The sequence below is a fragment of the Cydia splendana genome, chromosome Z, assembly GCF_910591565.1.
Source record: "Cydia splendana chromosome Z, ilCydSple1.2, whole genome shotgun sequence".
Classification (NCBI taxonomy): Eukaryota; Metazoa; Arthropoda; class Insecta; order Lepidoptera; family Tortricidae; genus Cydia; species Cydia splendana.
The window spans coordinates 33,105,576-33,131,214 of record NC_085987.1 but is presented as its reverse complement, the minus strand read 5'-3'; the positions used below and the strand labels follow the sequence as shown (position 1 = coordinate 33,131,214).

Genomic DNA, 25,639 nt, shown 5'->3' with positions numbered 1-25,639 from the left:
ATGAGTAAGGGGGTTACTCGAGGGCCTTTAACGAGGGATTGGTTAAATCAAATGTATGGCAACCGGCATCAGCGTCGAGCGAGCATTTCGTGGCAGGCGTTAATGTGTACGTACATCAAATTAGCGTACTGTGTCCTTGTATACCTTGGCAACTTGTATCTTGTCACTATGACAATAGTTAGTGACTCTCATATTAACAAGAGCAATGCACAATTGCACATCCACTCTAACAAACCGTTGATAACCGTTTGTCCCTATCCGTTATATTCATTTTTGTTTGTTAGACGGAGACAACATTTAACATACGTTTGTAAGAGGTTCCTAAGTTTATGAATAAGGGGGTAAGTATGTTTACGTCAATTGATTAATTGGTAGGAATTCTGCATTTAGGATTAGTGAATTATAGAGACCTGGTTCTGCGCCTGGTTGGCGTTCGTTTGTGTGGACACGGAGGAGGCGGGGCGGATGGCGCCGGACGGCATGATGGTGGACAGCGGCCGCGGCGCCTTGGCCATGCCCTCGGTGGACGCGCGCGGCTTGGCCGTCGTGCCCGTCGCGCACGCCACGCTCGCGTCTGCAATGGAGACACGAGTCAATCCCAAGATAATTATATAAGTGTACAGTAAGTGCCCCAACTTACAAGTTGATACTTATGTTAGGGAATTGACTGTAAACTTTACTGTCATATTAAAAATGACTGGATGCGTGGTTCCGTGGAACGTGCTTGCTAAATAAGCGTGCACTCGTAGTCATTAACCCTTTGAACGCCACGCGTTTCGTGCACCTTGTCGGAATGATCAAAGGTTCTCAGTTGACGTCTTTGACGTCTCAGTTGGCGGTCAAAAGGTTAAATATTGCAGTTTGAAAAAGCGTAGCTGTTTCAAATAGAAGTTCAGTTACAACAGCGATAACTTTAAAGATAAAAGAAAAGTGAGATAACATTCGATCAGGCACACACATATAAAACAGTCGCAGCAGCAAAAAGAGGTCGCACATTACAGCCATATTCATAATTTTGGAATATTTTTAATTTTGTAGTTGTTATAATAAACCCTACATGTTGTCATGATTGAAATGGCCTGTTTACGTTAATCATCGAAGCATTTAGCGTGATAGAAAGCGATTGTCGAACTAGCAAGCGATACAACTAGAATACAGAATAAAAACAAAGCAATTCACGGGTAGAAGGAAAATAGGTACGTATTTTTAATTAGAACGGGGTTTGATGTACTCTAGTTAGATATAGTCTGTCATGATGTTGATACTGACTGTTGTGAGTGTGCGTGTTCTGCGGCGAGTGCTGTATGAACATGGAGGGCGCGTCGGGCTGCGCGCCGCGCAGGAAGATGGGGTTGGAGGCGAGCAGCGGGCCCGCGGGCACGCCCGCCTGCAGCCCTCCCGCCCACACCTGCGGCAGCGCGCCCGAGATCTGCCACGGCGCGAACTGCATCGTGCCGCCGCCGCTCTGCCGAACCCAACACACATTCATTCTACATTACTGCATCTTTATAATGTTGACTTATAATTGTAAATATAAAGCCCAGCATTCACACGCGAGCTCGTACGTCGAAATCTACAAATTCACGAGTGAAATCGGAGCGTACATAATGGTGTCCGTAAGCTGGACTAGTATGTCGATAGAAACACCGTTTTCATGTTTTTCAAGGATGGGTACATACATACACTTGCAGAAGCGACAGTTACGACCAGAAATATATACCTGGTTTAGGGTATATTCCAATGTCCAATAGTCATTTACTTACTGCAAGCAATGAAAACAGCTTAGCACAATAAAACACATTCGCTTAGCTTATTATTTCCAAATAAAACAGATATAAACTGTGTAAGTTGTTGTTCGCTAGGCGCAAAATGCAATGAGAATAACAGTTAGTCATACACGTAATTGATGTAATACATATCTTGCTAATATTCTGCTTATGGGTAACCGTTACTTTAGTTTAGACTATTATTGAAATTTATGCTAAATAATGTATCCATACCTGTGTCCAACATAATCGTTATTAATCATACATTTTAACAACAAAGGCCCGTTTCTTATCAAATTTATAATAGGCCATTTCTGGGTGATAAAAGATCGTTCAATATATCGTTCATATCGACACACACATGGTACGCTCACCACACATAATCTTGGTCAAGCCCAGGATTCATTGCTGGGTTAGTAGTTTTGGCCATGAATGCCACTTTTCAGCTTCATACAATTTGTGGTAACTGGCTTGTAAAGTGGCTTTGACAAAGTAATTACATATTCTGAGTAATTCTTTGTCAACGCCGTATAGTTAGTATAGTCTGACCAACCAATTTGTCATTAGAAAAGACCAATTTGTCAATGTGGTCATCTTATTCCCGCAGAAATTTTAAATCTTCTACTGACAAATTAGTTTGGTAGACTATAGTTACGTTACGGTGAATAGGTATAGGTACGCACCTGCAATGGGCTGATGATCTGCGTCTGCTGCTGCTGCGCGCCGAGCACGGGCTGCGACACCTGCACGCACTGCGCCGCCACCGGCATGGCCGTGGCGCCGCTCGCCACCGCGCCGCCGCTCTTGCCGCCCGCCACCTTGCCGCCGCTCATCACCTGCCCGACCACCAACGGTATTCGGTTACGTTTACAAACCACATCGAAAGTAACCAACAGAAAACAGGATTTCGTCTAGTTTTTCATTACTGTACGTTCAGATATATGCAGTTTGCGCCCGCTAAGTTATTGTATAAAGCACTGAGCTATGTTTGAACCGTCAATTTTACCCTATTCAGTTTTTAGTTTAAGACATGATTATTTAAGCATTCAATTTATCCGTTTTCGAATAAGTATTAGTTACGTCGTATTCTTGAATATAAAAGGAAGCATTTTGCAACATACTCTCGGCTGTAGAAGTAACGGGTCTTAACTCGTAAGGTTGCAATTCCGATGATGACATAAAGAGATAATTGTTTATCTCTTTGCATGGATACCTTGTGCATTTCATTGGTCTTCTGCTGGTGCGAGATGCCGGAGACGGAGGGCTGCGAGTGCGCGGGCAGCAGGCTGGGCTGCGAGTTGATGACGCCGAGCGGGCTGAACACGAACGTCTGGTTCTGCGTGGTGGGGATGGCCGGTATCGTCGTGTACCCTGGGAACGGAGCTGACGCACAAACACTCCTTTAACTACTGTACACCCAACTGCAACGATGCATGGCCGGCCATGCGTCACTTCATACAAAATTACAAACATCAAGTGTAAGGTGACATATCGTTACTACTTTGAAAAAATCTCGTATGTCACACTGCTAGGTACTCAAAGTTGAAAGGCAGTAACTCTGTATGCATCGCTTACATAGTTACATTTTTTTTATAGACAGAACAAGATACGAGTTTTTTTTTTCAAAGTAGTGCCGATATGAAGTCACGGCAAGAAGTGCTTATCTCGAATGGTTTAGGTTTACCACACCGAGCTCGATCCAATTGCGAGCCGTATTGAACATAATATGGTATATGGTATGGTAAAATAAAACTGAATTGATACTATTTGATATCTCATTGTTAATTTTATATATATATTTAATGGCAAATGTATAACGAATTTAAGATCAGTGTGATGAAATGCATCTGCAAATGTAAGCGTTTTAATTATTTTGACGTATCATACCTTAACCGCCAGTACGCCAAATACAACTTGTACGAAATTATCCCGAAGCCGTATTTGGCTGCACTGGCCTTATGTTGAAAACCACTTCATGTGTCATGGCATAGCCAGCGTAACATAAGTAGTACTTAAGACGAAAGTGGACAAACGTGCGAGAACGCCTTTCCACACAAACGTAGTCCCCATTTTTCCCTTTGGATATTAACGTTATAGAAATTATTTTTACAAAGTTTGATGTCTATTAGTCAATGCTATGTCCCCGTTTGAATTCTTTCCGATTTAATAATTATTATCAGAGTTAGCAGCATACATATTAAATATTGTATGGAATTAATTATTCGCTCCTAATTTTTAGATCAATCGAAAAGTATACACCACAGATGGTTAATGTACACCAAATTGTGTAAAACTATTTTTCATAATGACAATATCCAGAGAGGAAAATGGGGACTACGTTTGTATGGAGAAGCGGTCGTCCACTATCCTCTTATGCTACAGGTGTGGTCCTGTAACTGCATACATCTATTTTTTTTGTAACATATTACTTTATTCTTCTCAGGGACATTAGGCAAAGTTATTAACAATGCAATTTTATTGTTAGAATACGAAATTTTGTAAAAATACGGAATTTTCAGTCATATCAATCATTATTTACATAACAATAAATCACTGCTCAATCTTAGTGTGAGATGTCAGTCCCTGAGAAGAGAAGTAATTCTATAAAATAATAAGAAGAGAAAATATTGTACAGACAGCCAGAATGTTTAAGGAAATCTTAAAAGATGAGTGTCAATTTCACAATGGTTCATTGCCTCTTGTTTCAGACTTAATTTCACAAAAAAAAACTTTTAAGATCTCACCGGCTTTTTTGGTAACTAAGTGAGTTTATCTAAAAATGCACAGCAAGCTAAATAAATGTTAATAAGTGCTTAAATTACAACAAAAAGTATGTAACAATAAACGTGTAAAAAAGCGAACGCTCCAAACTAGAACCTACAAAAACAAAACTCAATAGTTTCTCGTTACAAAAAATCGGAACAGAACGGAATTCAAATGCCAATTATTATTTTGATCAGTACCAAATAAGGAAAATAAACGAGGCTCCCTCGCAAAATCAAGACACATACACTGTCCATCAATCACGAGACGGAAAAACCAAATTATAATCCAATTCCAAAATTTATAAACCTTGTTCCTGATATGTCGTTAGACCTGCAAAGTTTACTGAAAAACTAAATAGTGTGGAAGTTCATATTAACATTGGGGCAGTAAATACAATAGGGCTGGTTGAATATACTACTTTCTATGAGGGTATATAGGTAACTTCTACAGAGGGGGCTTCACTATTGCAACAAGGGGTGCAACAACCGATGAGTAACAAGGATACTGTATTAGCGAATGTTGGCCAGCTGCCACTGTGGGTAGCGGTGTTAATTACGCTATCGCTGTCGGTACCTAAGCTGCTAGCTAGTATGATGAATAATTTTGCCGAACAAAACTGTCGTGAGGCAAATATTGATGACTAATTTGAATGCGTTCTGATAGCAACAAGGCCCACACGCCTTGTGCGAATGGTTAACATTACACAAAATGTACGAAAGTAGGGTGGGTGCTGGTGGCGCTTTAATGCTAGGACTGATTCTACTCTCAAAAAGAGAACCACACTAAGAAAAATCTAATTTAGTTGATCTTTATGAGACTAAGTACTAGCTGCAAGTGGTGTAAGTTGCAGACTACGTATTTTTAGTAATACTGGAATAATTCGCTCATCAGGAATAGAATTGATCCTTGCACTCAAAGCCCACGCTCTTGAAAAGCCAAAGTGTACGGTTTGCCGCGTACCTTATTTGTAAATAGTACTAAAATGGCTTCTAAGATCTATCTAAATAAGTGCCAGAATTGTTTAAGTATTAAAATTTCCCCATTCATTGACTACAACATTGTTACGCAAGTCTGTCTATTTGGTACAACTATTTATAGCAAGAATTAAATAGAATTAATGTAAAGTCAGCAATACTATTAGCTTAGCACCTTTGCATACAAATATATCTATGCAAGGGCTCTCTGCTGCTGACTGTTCATCACTTTTTTTGGTATGGAAAGATTAAGTATAATAAACCCTTGGTCTACTATACTATTATATTAATGTGGACTTTTAGATTAGATGCATATCTCTAGCTAGAAGGTAAAGTATGCTCGTAAAGAAGATTTCATATTGTGAAATGTAGCAGTATTGGTACCAACCGGCTTGCCCCTGCAGAACTTGCTTGCCCTGCGCAGTTAACATGTGCGGAGCCAGCTGGTTGCCCTGGAACGGCTTTCCCGCGGCGATCACCTGCAACACAATTACAACACAATTTTTTAACTTACGTCTGGGCGTATTAAAGGGACTGAAAGTTTAAAAAAGATAATTTGTGTGTAACAAAACATTGTGACGAGAATCATTATAAGTTGTCAATATTTTCGTCCATTGACAAGTGAATTAGATACACGAAAAGCCGCTGCCTCGGGGATCAAGCCTTTCAAAGGGATAATTTGCGGTCGTCGCCAGCCATCTGGTGCGTAATAGTACTGTTTACGGACAATGCTATGCTAATTGAGTTGCGTAACCAACATGATTACTTTGTTTGCATTATAAAAATGTGGTGTATCATGAACATGAATGAATAACACCTAAAAGACTTTCACCTTATAAAAAAGAAGTGAAAGATCACAATTGTATGTATTGCTAAAAATATTATTGTTTATTTACGATTGCAGCTTTTTAATTTGAATGCATCAACTCCTTCAACTTTTATACGATAGTGGGTACCATTATTCCCACGACATTAAAACATACAAAGACTTCCGTAGGTAGCGCTTTTTTTATCGAAGCATTATAGGGTAATTCGCCAGTAACTGGCCGGTTTTAGTAACTGGCCACCGTAAACTAAAAATTTATTCTATTCACCTATAAACAGAATTCATTTTAGTATAAGGTTTCAATAACTGGCCACCTTATACTAAAATGAATTATATTTATAGGTGAATAGAATTCATTTTTATGAATTATATTTATAGATGAATAGAATTCATTTTTGGTTTCGGGCAAGTGGCCAGTTACTGGCGAATTACCTATCATCAAAAATACCAAACGACGTTGAGCAGTATAGAAATGTAGAAGTAAAGTAACCTGTATCTGCTGTGAGTTGATGCCGGGATGCAGGATGTTGCCGGGCATGAGCAGCGGGCCCTGCGCGTTGTACAGCTGCTGCAGGTACGTGCTGTTCTGCAGCGGCTGCTGGATCACCTGCACGCGGCTGTGGCCCCATTCCGCGCTGCAAAACAACAAGTATTCTTATATTAATAACTGCAGATAAAAATACACTATAGAACCTAATAATAATGAAAAAAAAAACGTTAAAAGCGAATCCAGCTTGTTCTGGCGCGTGCATCAGATGTACTTACGACTTATCTTATGAGAGCTGCGATTTTTTTTATACTTGGCTCAGTAAGTAAATTTGCTCTGAACTTTAATTTTGGTTGTCATTCGTGGAAGCTGGACGGCCCCACCGCCAACAATTCATTTAACACTTTATACAACTCTACTTGAAAATATTAATATGGAATATTTCAGCTAAGCACAAATAACTTCACATATTGATGTTATATACAGTGAAACATGGATAAGTGGGATCTCAAGGGACGAGCAAATTTGTCTCACTTAAAGAGGTATTCCACTTACCCAGGGTCTCAGTTCGCCAGGTATAAAAAAAAATCTGTCTCATTTATAGAGTGTTCCATTAATAGAGGTCAGAAAAGAGGTTATTTCAGTTATAGAGGTGGTAAATAAGGTATTTTGTAAACATTATGTAGGAGTTGTAATCTTTAACAATAAATAAAGATAAAATAATCCTTGTTTTTAAATATTTTTGTAAGTCTGTTGAAATTATTTTGAATGATTCTACTTCTACCAAGGATAGATTTTGTTAAATTAAATTTAAAATGGACTTCATTGCGTCTTAGAACTTTTTTAAATGAAAATTAATAATTTGCTCGGCCCAGAGCGGTATCACGCCTGCTTTCGCCAAAATGGCGTGCTCTTGTGTTGGAGGCCAAGACTCATATTGGATCATCGCGCCAGCCAAGTAAGTAATGTAATGTATTATGCACCACTTGACACCTTTACTAACGAATGTTGGAATTAAGGAACAGGAATTAATTCCCTAAAACTTATTCGAGCTGTATTCTCTCGAGTTTCACGGATGCTCAACCCAGTAGGTACCAACCTAATTTGCTGCGGGTGTTGCGTGTTCGGGGGTAAGCTCTGAAGCGGCGGCATACTAGAAATGCCAGCGCTCGTCTGCTGCTGCATGCCCCCCGCTGTCTGCTGTTGTTGGACCTGCACAAAACAAATGCGTTCTTTACTATCCTAACTCGAACTAAAATAGTATCTACACACATATCATAATAAGTCCTTTATGGTGTGCTCAAAAAAGGCAAATTACGGCCAGCATAAAAGTTAACAGCTATGAGAACTATTTTTTATCTTTAAAAAATTTCGTTTTGCAGAATAATAACATCGAATTCAATTTAATCATGACATTGAAATTACGAATGTCTCTGAAAAAAGGAATTTGATTTGACCTCAATTCCAACATAACACGGGAATCACGGGATGTAGTTTTACCCTAAATGAAATGTCCATTGGAAACAGTGCAAACCCACAATGGCGGTCGTGACATACGGTTTCTGAACACATCAAAGATAATTATAATATGTGTGTAGATAAGCAATGTATGTAACTGTACATAATTAGGCATTAAACACTTGTGTCATCTCATTAAGAAATTTGCTTCGCTCGTTTAATAAACCCACAGTCGTATTTTTATGCCCTTCATTATGTAGTAGTCACATAAACTACGAGTGAGTGACGTAGGTAAAGAAATACCACGAACATTGCTGCACTACTCACCTGGTGCGCGGCCAGGGAGCTGGGCATGGAGGAGACGACCGTGACCGTATGGTGATGCTGCTGCGTCTGCTCGTGCTGCGCCATGCTCATCTGCTGCTCGACCACTGACTGGTCTACTGCACTACTCACCTGGTGCGCGGCCAGGGAGCTGGGCATGGAGGAGACGACCGTGACCGTATGGTGATGCTGCTGCGTCTGCTCGTGCTGCGCCATGCTCATCTGCTGCTCGACCACTGGCTGGTCTACTGCACTACTCACCTGGTGCGCGGCCAGGGAGCTGGGCATGGAGGAGACGACCGTGACCGTCTGGTGATGCTGCTGCGTCTGCTCGTGCTGCGCCATGCTCATCTGCTGCTCGACCACTGGCTGGTCTACTGCACTACTCACCTGGTGCGCGGCCAGGGAGCTGGGCATGGAGGAGACGACCGTGACCGTATGGTGATGCTGCTGCGTCTGCTCGTGCTGCGCCATGCTCATCTGCTGCTCGACCACTGGCTGGTCTACTGCACTACTCACCTGGTGCGCGGCCAGGGAGCTGGGCATGGAGGAGACGACCGTGACCGTCTGGTGATGCTGCTGCGTCTGCTCGTGCTGCGCCATGCTCATCTGCTGCTCGACCACTGGCTGGTCTACTGCACTACTCACCTGGTGCGCGGCCAGGGAGCTGGGCATGGAGGAGACGACCGTGACCGTATGGTGATGCTGCTGCGTCTGCTCGTGCTGCGCCATGCTCATCTGCTGCTCGACCACTGGCTGGTCTACTGCACTACTCACCTGGTGCGCGGCCAGGGAGCTGGGCATGGAGGAGACGACCGTGACCGTCTGGTGATGCTGCTGCGTCTGCTCGTGCTGCGCCATGCTCATCTGCTGCTCGACCACTGGCTGGTCTACTGCACTACTCACCTGGTGCGCGGCCAGGGAGCTGGGCATGGAGGAGACGACCGTGACCGTATGGTGATGCTGCTGCGTCTGCTCGTGCTGCGCCATGCTCATCTGCTGCTCGACCACTGGCTGGTCTACTGCACTACTCACCTGGTGCGCGGCCAGGGAGCTGGGCATGGAGGAGACGACCGTGACCGTCTGGTGATGCTGCTGCGTCTGCTCGTGCTGCGCCATGCTCATCTGCTGCTGAACTACTTGCGATTGACCGTCTACTAATTGCTGTAAAATAAAAACAACTGCTGTAGCGTGACCAATACAAGCTTACTTACAAAAACTACTGTTAAAATATAATTCAAGCAATTTTGAGGCGCTGAGCCATTTTTGTTACATTTAAAAGGAATCTTTACATTTATTTTGACATTAAACAATATTGGCTTGGCTTGTGGCTAATCGTGTCAGTGAAGAAGTAATAATTCCAAGAGTTAGTTGTATTGTAGGTACTTGTTGCTGTTTGATGTCGCCGCTCATGCCGGCCTTCTGGCTCTTGTCGAAGAGCAGGTTAACGTTGCTCTGCGGGGAGGCGAGGAAGCTGAGGTTGATCTCGCCGATACCGGGCACGTTGAACTGCTGCGTGTGCACCGGCTGGTTGTTCACCACCTACACACAACACACACACATCCAATGACATGGTTAACCTATAAAATAAGAGGACGCCGCGCCACGTACATAAAATGATCACGCAAACACTTATACTCATTTATCGGGTTTGAGGCATTCATCGCTCGTGGTCGAGTTGTGAATGTGTGTGTGTGTGCTGAGTGTAAACACGAGAAAATCGGCTATTTTACTTCTGCCTATCTTTTAACTCTTATGTTAAAAGATAGGTACTTTTTAACTGCGCGTCCCTGAAAAGCACCAACGTTCACATCTAAAGACGCAACGCAGACAAAGAAATAAAAGTCGGTACTTTCGACAAGGCATAGGCCGCATAGAAGCTCTGGGTAGGGCCGCACAGTTAGGTAATAAACGGTTTATAAAAGTAAAACCCGTGTTAAATAAAACTTTTTAATTACTATATAACTAACTAACTTATTAATGAAGCATTAAAAAGTTAAAAAAAAACCAGCACTAACAGGAACAGCCTTTAATATTATACCGCGGCTACATAGAGCTGGAAGAGATTCCTTTATTATACATATTTATTGGGTTTTTTGTGTTATGTGCTTGTGCAATAACTGCCATCACCTAATATTATTACTGACTGTAATTAAATGTCAAAAAAGTCTTATGTAACCACTGGTTGCATTATTGTATAACATTAAACTCGTTTAACTATTGATGCGTACTAAAAAAACACAGCATTGTTAGACCCGCACCCCACATTTAATTAAAGCATGCGTCGTTGCAGTATGGCTACCATACGTGCGCATAAATCGTACTTTGCAAAATGGCGACGGGATTATAGGGGAGCGAAATATGTACCTATACAGATTAGAGGGCGGAACGGCTCGCGTATTATGGAGGGTGTCTACTTGCACAGAAACGTTAGCCCTCGAATAAAGCGAGCCGGAGTTACAGCCGCGGTATCCCAATGCTTTTTATTCGCTACTATCCCATCATATTAATCAAGAATTAAACTCCCTTTAAAAATACAAATTTAATATTCTTGTGAATTTGCAGTTTTGTTTATTTTATCGAGCATATTTTAATTTTAGGCAGAATCCCAAATCAAAACTTTCCCTTCATAATTTACATATGTACAGTAAAGGTAAAATAAAAGTGTCACCTCTACCTACCCTACTACTACTACCTGTATCTCTACTATATGTAGGTAAGGCAATTTTAACGCCTGGGATTATCCAGAACAAATAACTAGCCTGATTAATTATGTTAACAAATTTAACAATATATTGTTTCTTACGCATCTGGTCGACCCTGAGAGTATATTTGAATATACGAAACTGAACTAATTTTGATCAATTCCTTAAACTGACAATTTAACAAAAACCGTTAGGCAGTTAGGTAGGTATAATACTAGTAGGACTGATTTACTGGTATTGCTCAAAGATATGAGTAGTTTTGGACAATCAGTTCTGAAAGTTTTATTTACCTTTAGGGACAGCCTATATTATAGCACAAACCTGCAAAAACTTCTGCTGTTGCAAATCTTGCTGTTGAGTAACTTGCTGTAGCTCTTGTTTCGGCTGCTGCTGTTGTTGTTGCTGCTGTTGTTGTTGTTGTTGTTGCTGCTGCTGCTGTTGTTGCTGTTGTTGTTGTTGCTGCTGCTGCTGTTGTTGTTGATGTTGAAACTGTTTCTGCAACTATCAGAACACGAATAAGACATCAAACGCAACAAAATACACGAGTATATAATATGATTTGCTCTGATACACTGTTCAAAATAATTTTTAATGTTAGGTATGTAAAAAATGCATTAATTCTCAATACGAGTACATTCCATTATGGTTGTACAAGTAAATGTCATAATAGCAATGACTAAATCTCTAATATCATATCATAATAGCAATGACTAAAATACAGATTGTTCGGTCGATCATTATCACGCACAGATTATTTATAGAGGCCTGAAAAGAATATCAAGATGGCAATAGATCCAACTTATCTGCCATTTTAATTTGGCAAACAAGTTACCAAACAATCTGTATAGAAACATAATTTAATATGTATAATACATTCTATACATACTAGCTCTTGTTGGTCTTGCTGGTTTTTAATATGTTGCTGTATGGCCTGGTGCTGCCGTTGCAAGGCCTGCTGCTGCAACTGCTGTAACTGTTGTTGTTGCTGCAACTGCTGCTGCAATTGCTGCTGCTGTAGTTGCTGCTGCAGTTGCTGTTGCTGCTGTTGTTGTTGGTGGATTATTTGCTGTTGGATCTGAGGGAGAACAATATAATTTGTTAAAATTAAAGTAACACATTGTTACCAGTGACCGACAGGGAACCAGAACCCGACACTTTAATTTTATCCTGGTGCCGCTATGTTAAGTTAAAATGTTTCTTTGTAAAACCATTTCCGTCAGTAGAAAGAAGCAGCAAATTTAAAAAATGTAGGTGAGAATGGTGAATTTTGTGCCTATTTCTATAGGCAAAGTTGTTACTCCGGCTATATTTGCATAAGAAAGTAGTGAAAAGTGATCCATAAACAAACAACTCACAATTATTATTAAATATAAAATCAGCATACATACATTCTCAGAAATTGATTATTTACAAATCCACCTAATTTAAGACCAGGTGCTTGTTTCATGAAAGCTTACTATACAAACAAAAGTCTCTTCATGATTTATAATAGAGACTACCAATTTTTATGCTTTTAATTCAACTTAAAAGTGATGTTTTATTACATGTACCACACTGTATGCGCAATTGCACACTGTAGTCTATCCATTAGAATCATTTTTAATGCCAAACCATGGCATTTTATTGTTATTGACAACCTACTGAACCTGAATGTTACTTTATTCTTTAATGTTACTTAATATTTATTTAGATAAAATAATGGAATTATTTAAACAAATATATGCACATTAAAATAAAAACATTAAAGTTATATACTACATAGTAACTCATTTCTAAATATTAATTATATGTTTCAGTTCCTGCTTGATTTATTTTTATTACTTTAGGCATCACATTTAGAAATATGCAACATTTTCACTAATTAAATAAACCATACCTGTAATTTATCATCCTCTTCTTTCTGATTTCTATATCTATACTCCTCGTTTTGAACAAGATTATCCGGCTCTGTTTTAGGCTGTTTTAATTCTTGGGGTCTTCGAAAGGTATTGTTCTGTTTATCTAATGCTAATAGAGTGTTTGCAGCTTCGTATTTATCCTCGAAAGTGATTCCTGCCTTTTCAGCGAGAGTTTCCAAACACTGCAAGGGCCTCTTGTTTGGCTTCTGTTGCCCCTTTGACTTGTCCTGGCTAGGCGACTGTTTGGGCACCGTCCTAGTTATAGTTATACTATTTTTGTTGCTGTCATCTTTTTTATCATTCTTTGGCTCTAAAGTGAAATAGTTTTTAGGGTAGTTAGCGTCTTTGTCTTTGTCAGCATTGAGAGAGCCGTTCTCAATGAGTGTGATTGTGGTTGAGTTGGCTACTTTGATGGTCTTGTCCTTGTCGGCGGGCTGGAGCTGGTTCGCGGGCGCGGGGGGCGGGGACAGCAGCTGCGCCGGGACATGCTGCGTCACTGCGGGGCTCGCATTCTCTGGCCCGCCTCCAGCCTTCTCGCCTTTTGACGCCTGCTGGAAACCCGCACTTTGAATCTGTTCCTTATCTTGATCTTTCTTCTTTTGGATGTTGTCTAGTATCTCCGATCTGAAACGTGAGCCCGAGTTACTAATCTGAGAATTTTATCAGAACGAATAACTAACATCTAAGAAATACAACAACATAAAGGTTAGTAACGACAACGACACCCCCGCGTATTAACGATACCTGTGACTACCTGTGTAAATTTGACATTTGTAATTTTACGTATTCGTACTATGGGTATAGTAATAATAAATATAGAAGGGAGCATCACATGGCTAATGTATTGCACTTAGATCTGCTAGGGTTTATATATAGAACTAGGGTTCGGAAATTAAATCTAATATCAGGTATAACATAAAAGGATATTATGCTATGATTACTAAACATAAAACGTAGTGATCTTTCTTCACTATTTTATTTTATTTTATGTATATTGTTTGATTTATCATGCACTGTATAGCTGCATCCAGCTGTCAATGTCACAGTGAATTGAATTGACATACGTCAATACAGAGGGCCGCGAAAATCCGCCACTTATTTGTAGTGTCCGACCGAAGGTTCGGTTTCGGTTTCGGTTCGGTCGGTCGACCAGTTTCGGCCAAAAAATCATGATTCGGCTGTAGTTTCGGTTTCGGCCAAAAAACGGCAGAACCTTTCGGCCGGGCCGAAACTTACGAAATGGTACTTCGTACTATGAAACTAAACTATGTGACAAAGACCAAAAGTTGGGGAATAAGAAGGACAACAATATTAATATGTACCTACATATTCTGATTCATGTATCGGTACAGAAATTAATTGGTTTATTATAAAACACAATTCCACTAATGAAGGCACCACTAGACAGTCGACGCAGTCTTAAGAGGCTGTTAATATTAGGTCCTTACCTATGAAATTGGCGTTTTTGTTCATAGATATAAGTCTGATCCTAGTTTTTTTTTTTTTACAAAAGTACATACACAATTACAATAAAACTACAGTGCACTCAATAAACAACGATTTTACATACAATTAATTGTTATTTTTTATTGTTAAGTGTTCAGAATTAAGCCTTGAAAATAGGTCTTTTCATGTGCTGTCGGTTCGAGTATTAAAATTACTTATATTTTTCTAATGGTACCAATTTTCAAGAAATGGAGATATTGAAAACATACCTTAAAGGTGTCAAAAATTACTGGAAAAATTTTGTTTGGTTTGAATTAGCCATCAAAAAAATATCCGCAAAATTAATTGTATGGAAATTCGTGTTTCGTTGAAATTCTCCGAACAAAACGCCAATTTCATAGGTAATGACCTAATACCTATAACGCGCACACTGTCTAATTGTATCGGAGTAAATGAGATAGCACTGTCGCATGTTACTGGGCCTGAGCAAAGGAATAATAAGAAAACGCATCATCTTCCTCGCGTAATCCCGGAATTTTTTCCACGGCTCATGAGAACCTGGGGCCAATAGACAACTAATCCCAAAAATTGGCGTAGGCACTAGTTACGAAAGCGACTGCCATCAGACTGACCTTCGAACCCAGAGAGTAAACTAAGCCTTATCGGGACTAGTCCGGCTTACTCACGATGTTTTTCCTTCACCGAAAAGCAAATAGTAAATATCAAATGATATTTCGTATATAAGTTCCGAAAAACTCATTGGTACGAGCCGGGGTTTGTACCTGCGACCTTCGGATTGAAAGTCACACGCTCTTACCGCTAGGCCACCAGCGCTCAAGGAAATATCTCGCTTTTTAATACAATGGACATTGGTTGGAGTCTGTGCTCAATTACTTATCCTGAAGCCTGAAGCACAGCTTTAACTTCGCATGAAAGTTCGCCTAACTGGGGCACTTCGGACGTTTAGGCCCAGGTGAAGATTGATACCCGGCCTTGCGATATTGTCAACAAAAAATTTTCGCTCGCTGCGCTCGCGTTTTTGATTGACCCTGTATCTATATGTTGGCTTGACTGGTGAGTGAATAGAGTTAGACCAAGAAAATTCTGCAATTATTTTGATAGCATACGCAGTGCAACTAGTGCAAATGTTATTTATACGTCATAATTTCATAAAAGTTTTGACGTTTAAAATAACACTTGCACTGCGTGTGTTATCAAAATCGTTGCAGAGTTATCTTGGTCTAACTCTAGTAATTTCCATAAAAAAAACTGCTTAAGTAACATCAAATTCAAGGACATTGGGTGTTGACAGCCCCATAATATGTGTGTAAAAGCGGTTTTATGACATTTTTTCAACGATTTTAACAAGTCTACAAAAGGTTCGGTTTCGGTTTCGGCCGAAACTAGAGCCAAAGCCGAACATTCGGTTTCGGTTTCGGTTTCGGCAAAAAAACATGTTTCGGTCGGACACTACTTATTTGCCTTTAACTCCAAAGAATCCCACGCAGTGCAAGTGTCATTTATACGTCATAATTTTCATAGAAGTTTGACGTTTAAAATAACACTTTCACTGCGTGGGCTATCAAATCCGCTGCAGACTATTCTTGGTCTGACTATAGCCATCTTGCGAAGGCGGACCGCTATACACACGAATATCTCTTTGTCACTTTAAACCATAGCCGCGTCCTTATCAGACGAACCAAGGTCGTGATTCGGTAAGTACGTCTATTAGTACTTTTATAAAGGCCGTAACACACTATCGCACCGCGACTTTGGTGCGTCGCACCCATAAGTGAGACCGAGAAACAGATATCTCTTTCTCGCTCTCACTTATGGGTGCGACGCACCAAGGTCGCGGTGCGTTGCGAAAGTGTGTTACCACTTTAATCACAGAATAATTAATAGTACTACCGTACAGAAAGGAAACTTCCTACAAAAACGAAGTTTGACAGCGGTTAGGGTCGAATCATGCTGTCCCTTTCTAATATATGGCCCTATCCCTTTCGGCTATTTAGGGTTGTCAAAAATCAAGTGATTATCTTATCTGTGGTCGTGAACGCAAAAGGAAGTCAAGTGGTGCCAACCCTAATAATTGCTCGGAGCAATGCTGAGCCGAGCGGAGCCGAGTTTGACCGAAGTCAGGAGTTTGGCACCCCTGCTTTAATCGACGACATCGACAGCAATAAAGGCTCAGACACATTATTGAAAAGCGACGCGACAAGACAAAACGCGACACGTGTAGAGTCGAAAGGGTCTGGCCGGACCGCCATAGCAAAATCGCCCCTGGCTGAATTTGAGATATTGTTATGCACGATTATTCGTTTTATTATTTACTACATAATATAGTTTTGGTGAATATTATGCCTTAACCTTGATTACCGTTTGCGAAAAAATTAAAAATAAATAAATTTAGTTTTTATTTTTTTTCTTTAAAACCACGTATCCGATTGACTTGTTCTTTGGATATTTTAGAGATATATTAGGGATACATCAAATAAAAAAAAATAACTTCCTGACTTTTTTTTAAGTACTTACATAATTTTTAGAGTTTAAGTTTTACAATTATTTTTTTTACTACATATGAGTTAGCGACACCTACCATATTTTCATATAATATCCGCATTTTTAAACTCTATTATATATATTTTAATCAAAAATATTGGTTTGGATCAACAACTTGAAAAAATTTTTTTTCTTAAACAGAGTGGACAAAATTAACCTTAGTATTGTGTAACACCGGAGGTGGCCCTTTTTTCCTCAGACACAAGTCAATCAGATACGAGGTTTTAAAGAAAACAATTTTTTTGTTATTTTTATCCGCAAACGGTAATCATTTAAGATTTAAGGCATAATATTCACCAAAAGTATATTATTATTATAAAACAAATAATCGTGCATAACAATATCTCAAATTCAGCCAGGGGCGATTTTGCTATAGCGGTCCGGCCAGACCCTTTGGAGGATATAACCAAAACGGAGTCAGGCGTTCCCCTATGTCGAAACTCTATGACCAATGGTCATACACATTGTATGGACTGATAGCCCCTGCCCCGCAGAAATCGGCAGACTGTTTTGTACAGAAAATTACAGACAAGGCGTCTCCATTTGGTTATATCCTCCAAGTCGCCGGACCATATCAGTCTGTCAGTTGTTCAGAACTGTCATTTTTTGGGTTTAACTGACAGGCTGATATCGTCCGGCGAACTGGTAATCTGTGGGCCCCTTTAATAACTATAGTTGCAGAGACCCGTTTTTATTAATTTTATCTTCAAAAAAGTCTAAAGTCTATTTCAATAGAACTTGCTAACTATGTAAACAAACCGCCATATTGAAATTGTTTCTGAATGATGAATTTACTAGTGATGGGCAAGACTCCTACTTACTACTTTACTAATGTCAAACCATCTCGAATAATCAAATACCAAAAGTAAAAAACAAGTAGTTACATATTTTTAATTTGTTTAATCACGATCAGAAGACAAATTAGTACTTAAGAATGATGTATTGATGTATTTTATAACCGCGGCGGTAGGTACAGATTATGGGTTGGGTAGTGTGTAGCGGGTTTATATTACAAACTTTAGTCACAACACTACCCATCATAGGCAATTGTAGAATTTAAAAGAAACAAAACCGTCATTCCATCAGGTCCTCATAACCTAACTTATGAACCCATTTTAAACTTTTAATTGAATATCCAAGATACAGTTATATATTTATGTATTTTACGGAACGGACCGTTTCAATAGTGTATATGTGTATGGTTTCAATGGTATTTGATGAGGTGGTGTAAAAATTCAAAGAGAAACAGTGATAAAACAAAGTTACGTTGTTTGTTTACATAGTTAGCAAGTTCTATTGAAATAGACTTTAGAACCTCTTCCCTTTTTAACCTCTAGCGGCCCACCATACAAGAAAAATTGCCAGGCAAATTTGAATTAATTGTCTTAGAAAATAGAGTTGATTTTGCTTTGCTTTCAAATCAAACAAAACAAAACAAAAGCAACTCTGTTCCATTTAAAAAGGATTCAAATTTCATTGGAGGTAATTTGTACTAGTATTAGGACATTGAACCCCAAGAGGTTATAGTTGGTTGTTGTTGTTGTGTACGTTGTTGTATGGTCCTGCACCAGCAGCTTTGACAGGCATGCGAAGTTGTGAACTCGCCGTTACGTGACTTAGTGATGTACACCGTATTGTAGATGGAATTATATCGATATTATGTTTTTTACTTTAAAAGTGAAACTTATATAATATGAATATTTTCTAAGCTTTTGCCAATTTAGTATCGTACCTAACGTTATAGATTCCTGCAGTTTGGGTTTAAGAGGGAAGTATAGGACAATACCTAGTAACTTTTTAGAGCACCGTTCAAAACTTTGTTCACAGTGCTCTTATTTCTTAGAATTTCCATTTCGGAAGAAAACGTTTTCCACTAACTAAATCTTAACATATCACTTTGATGCTGATGTCGATCGCTTCAGCATAACATAAGGTGTAAAGGGTTTCGTTTTTGAAAAAAAAATATTTTTTTTTGCAATTTTTGAAAAAAGGAATCTAAATTTTATTGTGCCAATAACATACCAAACAAGTGCGAGTCGGACTCGCACACGAAGGGTTCCGTACCATTATCTATAAAAACGGTCACCCATCCAAGTACTGACCCCGCCCGACGTTGCTTAACTTCGGTCAAAAATCACGTTTGGTGTATGGGAGCCCCACTTAAATCTTTATTTTATTCTGTTTTTAGTATTTGTTGTTATAGCGGCAACAGAAATACATCATCTGTGAAAATTTCAACTGTCTAGCTATCACGGCGGTTCGTGAGATACAGCCTGGTGACAGACGGACGGAAGGACGGACAGCGGAGTCTTAGTAATAGGGTCCCGTTTTACCCTTTGGGTACAGAACCCTAAAAATCATGGAGAATTGAAAATATTTAGAAGTGGAAAAATGTTTTCTCTTTTTTTGTATGGACGATCACGTGCTATACTTCCCTTAAGGATACCAGTTTTTTTAATGATATACCTACGAGGCAAAGGAGTAGACGGCTCGCCTGATGGTAAGCCCTTAATACCAAGTTGTGAATAAAAGTAATCAGAGAATTCAGAAGGGGCAAGTAAATATTTTTTCACCTCAGCAGCTCGAACAAGGGTACTTTGCTACTTAAAAACAGTGAGCAAAATGCGATTGTGGTCACTGAGTGAGACAAAATGGCATTCAAGTGACCTTCATATTCATATGTCATTACAACATGCGGTGGCGGTGCTTAATACAAGTTCGAAATACTTGGATTCTGTTCTCTCTGTCCCTCTCACGTCGTTAGTCGTTAGCAAAAAGAAAGAGACAAAAAAAATTCAAACGACATTCAACGGTATATTGCCGGTTTATAATAGACCCCCGAAAAACGTCAGAACGCATCGTTCCAAATCACGTACAAGTGAATTCTTAATAAAGTCGGACCATGAAAAGTCTGCAGCGGATTTGATAGCCCACGCCACTGCGCCAAGTGTTATTTTAAACGTCAGACTTTTATGAAATTATGACGTATAAATAACACTTGCACTGTGTGGGCTATCAAATCCGCTGCAGACTTTTCTTGGTCCGACTCTAGTTAATTTATGAAAATAAACTTTATAATTTGATATAAAACACTATATTTTACGTATTTTATTGTAACAATTAAAATAATGAACTCAAAAAAATGCACAGATTATCAAGCAAAATAAATAATTTCAATCATGAGTGAATAAGTGATGAAAAAGGATTTACCTACATTTTTCAGGTTCTGGTTATCTAATATGTTCTCACTTCTGAGGTAAAAATTTGTATGTACAACTTGAGATCAAAGTTATTTACATCTCGTGCGCTTTTGAGTCCCTTCCTACGCTCAAGATTCTAAATTAGATTAGATATTATAGAATATTCCGCTTGCACGAGACTCAAAATAAGCACTCGAAGAATTATCGACTTTGATCTCTTGTTGTACAGATAACTAATGTTGTAATAACTTGTGCTAGAACACTCGTCTTGTTTTAGTCTATACATAGTTAGAAAGAAAAACATTATATGTATTTCTCGCGCGCAACAGTAGATAGGTAATTATTAGGTACTATTTACACACGCGTGCTTCTTCTTGACGCGATTAACCAGGGATTAACCCATACTCGGTTCTGACCATTCAGGTCACTTATTTCAGATGTTTCGATTAGATGCACGCAAGACGGAAAGGTCTACAAAATAAGTAAAAACGTAGGTTTTCGCTGCTCTGCCACTTATTGACTTAATATTTTAAAATATTTGGCGTTGCATATTTCTAATAGAATATTACTTGTCAAGGCGAAGGTATTCCGAAAGAGGAAGTTGGATCATTTTAAATGCTCGTTCCTCAATCTCGAAGCTAGCGAACCTCTTCAGATATATATAAATTAAATTGCAGATATACTACCAAGCTACCAACTGCTGATGAACAGTATGAACTCCATAAAATTAATAATTATGGCCTTTAAAAACTGTGTATTGTAGTAGTCTTTTTGTTGAAGGTTATGTGTACCTAACCTATGTATCGTTTCAAAACGTAAAAACGCCTCCTGTGTGTGACAACATTGGTTATCTCTCTTTTCTCTATCGACTGTAATACAACGAACATCAGAAAAGGTGAGAATTAATTAAACTTAGTCTCTTCATACATCTCCTATTATCAATTTAACGGAGGTGTAGGATAGTATTATTATATTAAACATCAATTGATGAATTAAGAATGAGTTTGATCAATTAAGAAAATTTTAAGTACATATTATTTGTACTTGTAACTTCCATCGCATACTCAAAGGGTTTTTGTTCCTCTGGAAATTTTTGGTGTTTTATGTTCCTACTAGAATATAAATAAATGAAACTGAAAGTGGAAACATGTTGTCATATAAATAAAGGGATAAATATACTAAAAATTCTAAAAAATACTTTTATGTCATTAAGGAAGAAATAAGATATTATAATGTGTATATAAGTCAGAATTAAAAATGTAGACATGGACGCGCATGGACATTGCGGCGGAGCCTAAAAACGAACTTCGTTCAAAAATGATAATTATAAACACTGTGTTTGGTCACAACACTTTTTAACTAGTCTGCATTAGCAGTTCCAATTCATCATAACTTATTATTTTATGTAAATGCTTGATTTGTTGGTGATCATACACAAATTCAAATATCTTTAAGATGATGTCCATAAGATATGAGGAGTTCCCTCGATTCTTTATGGATCCCATCATCAGAACGGCAAAGTCCTAGGACTAATCTGTAAAAAAATTGCAAATCGATCGACAAATGACGAAGCTCTGAGGTAACTAACATTAAACCTAAAAACAATAAAAACATCCAAGCAAACTGAGAACGTCCCGTCCCGTCCTCCTTTTGGAACTTTGAAGTCGGTAAAAAAAGGAACCCTTCGGCTTTCCAGGTGAAAATATAATAAAGCAATTGCAATGCTTAAATGAAGGGGTGCAAGGGTGTGTTGTAGGGTAGGCTTGTAGGTACATAATTATGTGACGTTATCCATGAAAAGGGACCTTATTGTCGATGGCACTTACGCCATTATTAACGATGCTCCGATATAAATACAATGCCGCGCGACGCTGAGCAGCGTAAGCGCCATCGACAATAAGGTCCCTTTTCATAGATAATGCCCCATATATCCAAGACCAAACAGGATTAAGGTGTGCATTTTGTATCTGTGTATGAGAGATCGTGCATGGCTTCCTATGTCCTCTCTCTATGTAGATATCAGGGGTCATCGTAAGCTGCATATATACGCATAGTTATAAACAGAATCTATATATGTATTACTAGAACCGGGAGATGATTTTCTTTAAAATTTTAATCATGCTCGACTAGCTTCTGCCTGCGACTTCGTCCGCACATTAAACTGTCTTTCAACAGTTTCAACCCGCCTCGCCTGCCTTAGGGGATGAATTTCGGGATAAAATGTATACCTTAATCATATGGTACCTAATACCTAATTGTAATAAACAATCTGTGTATAGTAAATAGTAATAAAGGTAAACTTGACTTACGCGGTTATCACACTGGTGCGAATTCGCACGTCGATCCAGTGTACGAGCGTGACAGCGCTATATGCGCGTATATAGCGATATCCCGCTTGCACACCGGAACGGCGTGCGAATCCGCATTCAATGTGTAGATCGCCTGAGGGTTATCTTTACTTTTTAGTGAGTTAGTTAACTTTTAAGACAATTAACGCCTATTTTGACAACTGTCAGTTACTCGACAGACTACAAATAAGGGTGCCTTCACATCACAGTAAACGCCACGGCAAACCTACAGTATAGAAATAAATTGAAGACAGGGATATTAACTCAAATAAAAGGAATTGTAATTTCTTTTTTACATCACCTATTCGAAAAAGGGCTAGGAAGGATCAAAGTGGTACTTTTCTACCCTGCTAGGAGGGATCAAAGTGCCACCTTTGGCGTTAACACTTGAATTTACGTTCGGGATTCTATTATAGAATCCTTCGCTTCGTTAAGGATTCAATGTACGCATGTTGTATGTATATATAATGTATATATATTAAGGCAAAAGCGTACATTGAATCCTACCAAAAGGTATTAGTAGATTGTGTCACAAGAGAGCAAAAAAATAATATATATATATATATTTTTTTTTGCTCTCTTGTGACACAATATATATATATATATATATTTTTTTTTTTGCTCTCTTGTGACACAATCTACTAATACCTTTTGGTTACTTGGCGTTTCTACCATGAAATGCCAAGTTTTATCGCAAATCGTGAAGTCTCAACTTTAGAGCTAATTAGCAACATACATTCATGAGAAAGAAGCTTCAAGAAACCCAACCAAAAGGTTATAATTATCTGCAATCACAATCAATCATAGTTAGTGGCTGTATAGTACCACATGTGTTTTTTATACGTAGTAGGTACGAGTAGATACCAAGGAGGTGAGTGGGAACCCAGTCGAGCACAAGAATAGATTAACTTGGCTGGATTGTTTAGTGTTCACAATAGAGTACTTAAAACTAGATAGGTATGCACTAGGTACCAAGGTTTTTGTAAAATGGTATTTCAATTTAACATGCATCAGACTACCTTCTAAACTTAAACTAAGGCATTTAATACCACGGACCGCTAAAATTATTGACATGCTGAACTCTATTACCATAACCCTGCTGTGAAGTATTCCAAAGTTTTTTAGAAGTTATTAGTATTTATAATATTAGTAAGCTGTGATGAGTTAGGGGAATAGACATAACTAAAATAATAATAAGGAACGGAACGACCCGTCTGGCATTATTCCACAAGGGGAAGCAAAAAATAAATGAAAAGGTACGAGAGAGAGGGCGCTTTGGATTCGCGTGGTGTTAGATAGAGAGAACCGGCACAAGGGGAGTCAGAGCGCGAACCGGTTCTGCATGTGTGCAGACAGACGGCGTCCTCCCTCCCCTAACAGCCGACCGTCGAGCGGTAGGGCCTCACATTGTCAGCTTTTACCAGAAGCCTTACAATAATAATAGCCACAGAGCCCCCTGCCATTACTCCAATGCTCTACCCTTGCGTTATAGCTATGACAGGGTGAGCGAACGGATACACTGAGGTGTCAGAAATCATCCCAAATAGGCTACACTCAAGGCAAATTTCATCCTTTCTCCTTCACTCATTATTATGTCAGTCTAGTCACACTCGGTTTGTCAATGTTGATATCGCTATTCGTGTCCACTATATCGATGACAAATAGCTTAGACATACGCGACGCACCCACACCGATCGCAATCATAAAATAAAAAATAACATAAAATACCTTTTGGTGTAAAAACCATAAGAACAACGTTCCATCGTTTCAAAATAAAAGGTTAACTGAAACGTAAGCGCCGTCCCATGCGGCAGTGATTAAAAGAAACAAACAAAAAGGTAAGGATTGAGACATTCGCACGGGTGAAAGTAAACACAACACTTATTATCGACGAAAACGACATACAAACACACTTTATCGATAGTCCGATGCCCGTCTCATTGCAACAATAACCTTCTTTTCGAGTGGCGAAACACAACTGCGCGCGCTACCGGTGAGGCGCACCCTTGCCCCGCGCCACCCCGCTCCACCCCGCTCGGAGCCGAACCGCTCACCCGTCGCCAATAGAACGCCTGCTGGAAACCCAGAGCAGCCATTGGTCGGTCGGGTTTACAACCGTTCCACAAACAAAACCGGTTATTCAGATCGGCACGAAAGCACACGAAAGGGCGCGAGGGACGAAATTAGAGTTTGTGCGATTATTAATGCTACTATAGCCATCCTGTTCTAACGCTCATGTGCAAAAGAAACGGTGAAACCGTGATGGCTCTTCAAAGCTAGCGCCATACCAAAAAGCCAAGCCGGCAGCAATACTACTGTTCCCTATTTGACGCCCATTCTTATAATAATGCAATAAAACTGTCATCTAACCTAAAGTAATAAACGATGTTGAATATGTTTTGTATATATTTAATATACAATACATATTATTAAGAGTCGCAAATTATGAAGAAATATTGTTGAAGTACGTATAAGTAAATAGTAGGTACATTTTAATCCAGCACCTGGTGGAGATTAAATACTTACTTAAATTAATTATTTTATTAATATATTAACACCACTTATTAATAATCACAACACTCTTTGCTGGCCTTTATTAGAATTCATAACGTTGTAAGGTTTGGTTTAGGTACGATGGGTTTACGAGTCGTATAGTAGTCACACTTGCCGTACAAAAAATGTTGGACTAATTTACATTGAATTCATTGAATACATAACTACTAGATTAGTTCTACTTATCTACCTATTCATAAAGTATAGTTTTATTCATAATATAAAACCTGCGTTGTTCTTAGAACTATTAGACCGAACGAAAAGATCGCTAGAGAGTCTAGAGACTGAAACTAAGTTATTAAAATATCAATGGAAATGGAACTACG

At 39.1% G+C, this 25,639-nt stretch overlaps 1 protein-coding gene across 1 annotated transcript in view; it reads right to left on the bottom strand.

Annotated features, from left to right (window-relative positions):
* Positions 1 to 25,035, bottom strand: part of LOC134804544 (polyhomeotic-proximal chromatin protein-like) — a 43,871-nt gene extending 18,836 nt beyond the window's left edge. The window contains exons 1-14 of the mRNA XM_063777649.1: positions 24,489 to 25,035; positions 13,183 to 13,828; positions 12,193 to 12,381; positions 11,628 to 11,807; positions 9,988 to 10,143; positions 9,637 to 9,765; positions 7,919 to 8,016; positions 6,823 to 6,967; positions 5,895 to 5,985; positions 4,839 to 4,874; positions 2,980 to 3,149; positions 2,450 to 2,602; positions 1,270 to 1,465; positions 411 to 574 (exon numbers count right to left, since the gene is read on the bottom strand). Of these exons, the coding sequence (XP_063633719.1) occupies positions 411 to 574; positions 1,270 to 1,465; positions 2,450 to 2,602; positions 2,980 to 3,149; positions 4,839 to 4,874; positions 5,895 to 5,985; positions 6,823 to 6,967; positions 7,919 to 8,016; positions 9,637 to 9,765; positions 9,988 to 10,143; positions 11,628 to 11,807; positions 12,193 to 12,381; positions 13,183 to 13,828; positions 24,489 to 24,523 (2,388 nt within the window). The 5' untranslated portion in view covers positions 24,524 to 25,035. The remainder of the gene's footprint in view (positions 1 to 410; positions 575 to 1,269; positions 1,466 to 2,449; positions 2,603 to 2,979; positions 3,150 to 4,838; positions 4,875 to 5,894; positions 5,986 to 6,822; positions 6,968 to 7,918; positions 8,017 to 9,636; positions 9,766 to 9,987; positions 10,144 to 11,627; positions 11,808 to 12,192; positions 12,382 to 13,182; positions 13,829 to 24,488) is intronic.
* Positions 25,036 to 25,639: the final 604 nt, after the last annotated feature.